This window comes from Neolamprologus multifasciatus, chromosome 7 (assembly GCF_963576455.1).
Source record: "Neolamprologus multifasciatus chromosome 7, fNeoMul1.2, whole genome shotgun sequence".
NCBI classification, from domain to species: domain Eukaryota; kingdom Metazoa; phylum Chordata; class Actinopteri; order Cichliformes; family Cichlidae; genus Neolamprologus; species Neolamprologus multifasciatus.
In genome coordinates this window covers 54,258,475-54,264,474 of record NC_140445.1, presented here as the reverse complement: position 1 = coordinate 54,264,474, position 6,000 = coordinate 54,258,475, and the positions used below count along the sequence as shown (strand labels likewise).

The 6,000-nt window shown below is 42.5% G+C and overlaps 1 protein-coding gene across 1 annotated transcript; it reads left to right on the top strand.

Moving 5' to 3' along the window:
- Positions 1-1,437: 1,437 nt before the first annotated feature.
- On the top strand, positions 1,438-5,632 carry islr2 (immunoglobulin superfamily containing leucine-rich repeat 2). Its single transcript, XM_085165674.1, has 2 exons — positions 1,438-1,669; positions 2,265-5,632. The coding sequence occupies exon 2, from the start codon at positions 2,274-2,276 to the stop codon at positions 4,407-4,409; it is 2,136 nt and encodes a 711-aa protein (XP_085021800.1). The 5' UTR covers positions 1,438-1,669; positions 2,265-2,273; the 3' UTR covers positions 4,410-5,632.
- The last annotated feature ends 368 nt before the right edge of the window (positions 5,633-6,000 follow it).

Sequence of the window (6,000 nt, the reverse complement as noted above, 5' to 3'; positions counted from 1 at the left end):
TTGGTGGCTGTTGGAATGGTTTAGGCTTTAAGCTGAGATTCTGACGTTTGTGTAGATACCACACATTTCCAAACTTATATAAAGAGATCTGGCGATACATCCTGTTAGATATTTTCCTTTTCGCCTCGGGTACCGGGGTCGTTAGAGTTCAACAAGGTAATTGTTTATTGCTTAATTACTTTCCTTAGTATGAATGGTCAAAAGTGAGGCTTTTATAATTATGAAAAGCTGTAAAACTTATGAAAATACAGTTAATAGTCCGAAAATTTCTGCGTGCACTTGTTTGTGGTGATTAAACAAGAGAAGAATTATTAATGGTTTCAAGCGCACATTCTCATGTGAGACTCATTAGACACTCTGACACTGAGCCACGGCTCTGTGCTACATGCACACGTTTCTGCGTCTCTGTTATTCAAAGACACTTTCTATATGTATAATTTATTTTATGTAACATTCACTACTAAACTGTAACATTAAGGACAAGGAAGCGATTTCTTTTATTCAGTGTTATCATAAAAGCTTTATTTTTATGAATTTGCTATTACTAGGGAGAACAAACACGAGGTTTAAAGCCTGGATTACTTTGAAATCCTCCACAATAAAAAAAATGGCTGAAAATAAAAAGGGGCATTGCTTTATTTACGTCTGACACCTCTGAAGTCCACCAGAAGATGGCGGCATCTGAGCAGGAAACCCTTCTCCTTAAACGCAACCACCAATTTGCAAGACTCAAACGCTTATAATGATTATATAATGCAATGTTTATTTACACAGCGATAGGCTGAAAGTCACTGGTGCACAGAAGCCTTTTAAATAAGACACGAGACTAGCTGCCAAACAAAATAAAATGTGCACGAATTTGGCTTTTTTGTTTTACGAAAATTAAGAGTAATTCATTTGAGATTTAGCCGAAATTTGTTGCGTTAAATCAGATATATTTATTAAAAACAAAAAGTTAAAGCAGGTTTCACGATGCGGTGCAGCTGCAGTCTAACACCCTCAAATGATCCGGGTATCCTGTGGCTCTACGCAGAGCCTGTCCATACACTGGACTCCTCAGAATTCACCTTCTCTCCAGCCTTATTTGTTATTGTTATTAAAGATAATACTAGATAATATAAGTGCCTTTGCAGGTTTTTCCTAATCACAAGAACACTTTAAATGTTTCACTTCGTGTGCAAACTGTTACTTTTGTGTTTACCTGTGTTCTTTAGTTAAAGACAAAGGGTTGAAGGTGAAGCGAATGAGGTCAAAGATGGGCTGAGATCGGAGTAATAAATTAAACATCGGATCCTAAATTATGGATTTTCTTGGAGGGCGGAGGACCCCTCCAAGAGCAGCTTCTGTGTCTTTAATAGACAAGGAGAGGGGCTGGGAGAGGCTGCGCGTTCACGTTCATTTTCTCGCGCCGCAGCGGCGGGGACGCGCAGAGGCTCCCACACTCGCCGGAGAGGAAGAAAAAAGCGCCGTCGGACCGCAACAGCGACTCACCGGGAGAAAAATGATCCCTCCACCGTCCTTCATCTGCGCTCAGGTCTGCACAAAGCATGTGAAAGGATCCGAAACCTCCGAGGACTCGACTTTTCTCAAACATTAAACTTGTTTCAAGTGGACTGTAAACTCCGAGGGTGATTTATAAGATACGGGAATTGAAGTTAACATTGGACAGGTAAGATGACGGAAAAATAAGCTAATGCGGGAGTTACTGCATGAAATTAGAGAGAGACGGAGCAGCCAGCATCCGGATCAAAACTTTAAAACAAATACAAAAATGTCTAGAAATCAACCCGCGGATTTCATTCTGTGTCTGTGTCACAAAGGCGTTTGTGTACGAATGCAAAAGCTTTAATAATCCGCAAATTGATCGGGAAAATTCTGATTTGAGCATTAAGTGCTTTTGGGAGTGAAACCTTCTCGAATAACTAAAAGAAAAACCATTAACGAGAGCCCGTTTCATCACCACGGACAGCGCCAGTTTACCCGGACCTGCCTGTGCAGACGCGCTCAGAGGGGGGCATCTGAAATCAAATATGGCACACAACTTATGTGCATATGTGCGCTTGTTCTTCAAATATTGTTGTTCTGTGTAGCGAAGAAAGCAAAAGGAAACTGTTTTTAAGGCATTCAGAGAAACACATTTTAATCTATATGAGATAAAAAGCATCCGCAGTACATTTCCGTCGGTGTGATTGCTCTAATGGATAATGGATAATGCTCTTATTAATGTCTGATCGTAGCTAATGTCTGCTAATTGATGCTTGCAGGTGCAGAAAATGGCAAGAAGGTTCTTACAGCTCCTTGCCTTGTGGACTGTTATGACTGGCATTGTGCAGACCTGTCCAGAGCAGTGCAGCTGCCAGGATAAATTTTCCCATCAGTTTGCTGACTGTGCTTACAAAGACCTGCTGGAGGTCCCTGTTGGTCTCCCTTCCAATGTTACCACCGTGAGCCTTTCTGCCAATAAAATCCAAATCCTGAAAAGCAAAAGCTTTGTTAATATCACTCAGGCCACCTCTCTGTGGCTCGCCCACAATGAAATAGTCACCATAGAGAGAGGCACCTTGGCCCCTTTGGTTCAGCTACGCAACTTTGACATCAGCCACAACAAAATTGTGAACTTTCCATGGGAAGATCTGCGTGGTCTCACAGCCCTGCAGCTTCTCAAAATGAACAACAATGAAATGGTGAACCTCCCAAAGGATGCCTTTTCCACGCTCAAAGACCTGAGGTCACTTCGAATTAACAACAACAGGTTTACCACCATTGTCGAGGGGACTTTCAGCGCCCTCACCGCTATGTCTCACCTGCAGATCTTTAGCAATCCCTTCAGTTGCTCCTGCCGTCTGCAGTGGCTGAGGGACTGGATCACGACAACTAAAATTTCTGTCCCCGAGCCAAATTCAATTGTGTGCGAGGCCCCTGAACATCTGAAGGGTACGATGGTTTCAAGCGTTCCTAAACTGGACTGTGAGCCCCCTGCTGTCACTATAACATACCAGCCAAACATAGAAAACACAGATCTGTATGAAGGTATTATGGTGATCTTAAATTGTGAGACAAAAGGAAGCCCCAAGCCACAGATCACCTGGGAGCTGACTGCAGGAAATCAAAATTATCTTTTCCCCTTGCCCTCCACTGGAGAAATAAACGATGTGCCAATTAATGATAAAACAACCAGCAATCGATTTCTTGTTTTTAGAAATGGAACTCTCATCATCCCCCGTGTGAGTAAAAAGGAAGATGGGAATTACAGCTGCTTTGCGGTGAACGAGTTGGGTAAAGCAGAGAGCAGCGTTAAAGTGGCTCTGGCAGGCACCCAAAAGGAAGCCAGCAACACAGTCATCGATTCAACAGTGGACAAGAGCCGTCCGTCTGGTAAAAAACCTGCAGACCCCAAGCCCTCCAAAAATAATGTGGTCAACTGGACAAAGCTTGATGAGAAGACAAAGGAAAGTCCCGAAACAGCAAAAGACAAACACGATGAAACAGAGCAGACCGGTGTTGTTCCTAAGACACACACCTTCACAGGCAAGTGCGGTGTTAGAGAAAGCAGTGAATACATCTCCAACCATGCCTTCAACATGAGCCTGGAAGACCTGAAGCAGTACACCTTTGACTTTGGTGTTATTGCATTGGAAGTGTCAGAGACGGAGGCCAAAGTGCAGCTGAATCCACTGCAGCTTGCCAAAAGCAAATCTAATCTTCATCTAAGTCAAACTGAAAACCAGGAAACAGTGAATAAGGAACCTTTGGGTCTGTACCAGTCCTCATCTAGCAAGACCACTCTGGACATGCTCTACCTCTGTGTAAATACAGGAAACGGACACTCCATGGTTCAGTGGTCCAATATAGAGGAGGGAATTAATTCCTACCGCTTCCATAATTTACAGCCTGGCACCAATTACACACTTTGTCTTACCTATGGGGGGAAGGACTGCCAAGTCCAAGTAGTCTTCACAACTAGAAAGAAGATCCCCTCCCTGCTCATAATTGTGGTTGTCAGCATTTTCCTATTGGGTCTGGCCACTGTCCCCTTGCTGGGAGCCACCTGCTGTCATTTGCTATACAAATATCAAGGAAAAACCTACAAGCTGATCATGAAAGCTCAGAATCCAGATCAGATGGAGAAGCAAATGACAAAAGATTTTGATCACAGGCCATCTTTCGTGGAGTCAGAGAAAACCAGCGAGTTAGGCGAGGGGGAGGGGGAGGTTGACGGAGAGGAACAAGAAGGAGAGGAAGAGGCTGAGGGGAGCGTGGTGACCGAGTCCATCCCCGGATCATCATCCAAGACCAACCAGGAGGAGTTTGAAGTTGGCTCGGAGTACAGTGACAGGTTACCGCTGGGAGCAGAGGCCGTCAACATCTCCGAGGAAATCAACGGCAACTACAAGCAGCCAAGCCGCTGAGCTCCGCTGACGTCTGCGAGTATATTGTAAAATATTTTGCTTTCAAGTAGCCTATATTCAAGCAGGTAACACACACATCATTACTTCACGTGAAAAAAACGATGCCGTGTGATTTTTGTCTTTAAAAAAAAGGGATCATTAACTTTTTTACCTCAATACTCCTTCAATCACCGCGATTGTGAATGAATTCATGTGACATTTGTAGTTTCCGTAAGGTTAAAACGAGTAACTCACGTTTACAAACCGAGCACAGATTTATATCTTTTATCAGACCTCAAAACCGACGGGAAAGCACCAACGTTTACCCCATCTGTGGGACGTACGCGAACGGGCATATGGGAGCAAATTTCGCGAAGGCGAGACTTGGAGAGGTGTGCGTAATTCGAGGCAGCAAAAAAAAAAAAAAGGAGAAAAAAAGTGCACAAAATTTTACCCACCGTTTCGCTGCGTTTTAAACAAGCAAAAACAACAAAAACCACAATTTTCTATGAAGTCATTGTAAATAAACTGACATCAGGGACAAGATTCTCTCACTGAGCCGCGTGTGTCTGTGCAAGGCTGTTAAAAACTCATAACGGCCATTTAACATCTTCTCAGGTGTCGGCACTCTGGCTCCACTCGACTTGTCCACGAAACTAGAGAAAGATTGGGATTAATGTGTTTGATGAAATGATATTTGCGCTTGGCGCTGTTGCACCTGACAGCGCGCACAGCGGCGCCCTGCGCGCTGTCCTGTGCGTCCAAAAACGGGAAACTGAGCTTTCAGAGGTGACGATGTGCTTGACGGGAAATTCCAGGTTATTTACCAACAACATGTTGTTCCACGTGTAACGTAAGGCTTTAAAAATGTGCGACTTTAACCTCTTAATCGACGGGTGCTTGCTGTACTCTCGCTTTTTACGGTGAACGTGTCCATGGCATGTCACTCCTTGTGCGGTTTTCTAATAGTGTAGTCTATATAGGACTTTTAGATGTGACTGTCTACTTGTGATGTAAAGCCACGTGAATTTTCTTTATTTTTTTTTTTAAATCAATTTTCCAATGAAGTCCTAACAAATGGGCGCAGTGAGCGTCTGTCGGCTTCACTGTCTTGTAATTTGATATGTAAAGTGAGATTTTTTGTGAACTATGTTGTAAAACAAAACAAAAAAACGTGACCTTTTAAGATTTTTTGATATAATTTTATGTAAGTGGAATTAATAAAACATGTGAAACTATACAAATTGGTGGATTTTTCTGGATTTAACTATCATTCCGATTTTTTTAAACAACAACAAAAGCAAACAAACAAACAAACAAAGAATCCCCGTATCATTTCGAATAATTATGTTCCAAATGATTATTTCGATTACGAAAAATAATCATTTTTTCTTTAAAAATGTAAGATATTCTCCTTCCTTTTTTGGAAAGTGATTATTATGGCATGGCTTTTTCTATTTTCTTTAAAAAAAAAAAGAGGGGATTAAAAACAGAGAAGCCTGAACACTGCTGCGTTTTGGAGCTCCGATCAGTCACAAAGCCTCCCTTTGTCTATATTTTTCGCTTATGGTTCAGTTCAGGTCTCTTCTTTCGGCAGAAAATTATCACACTA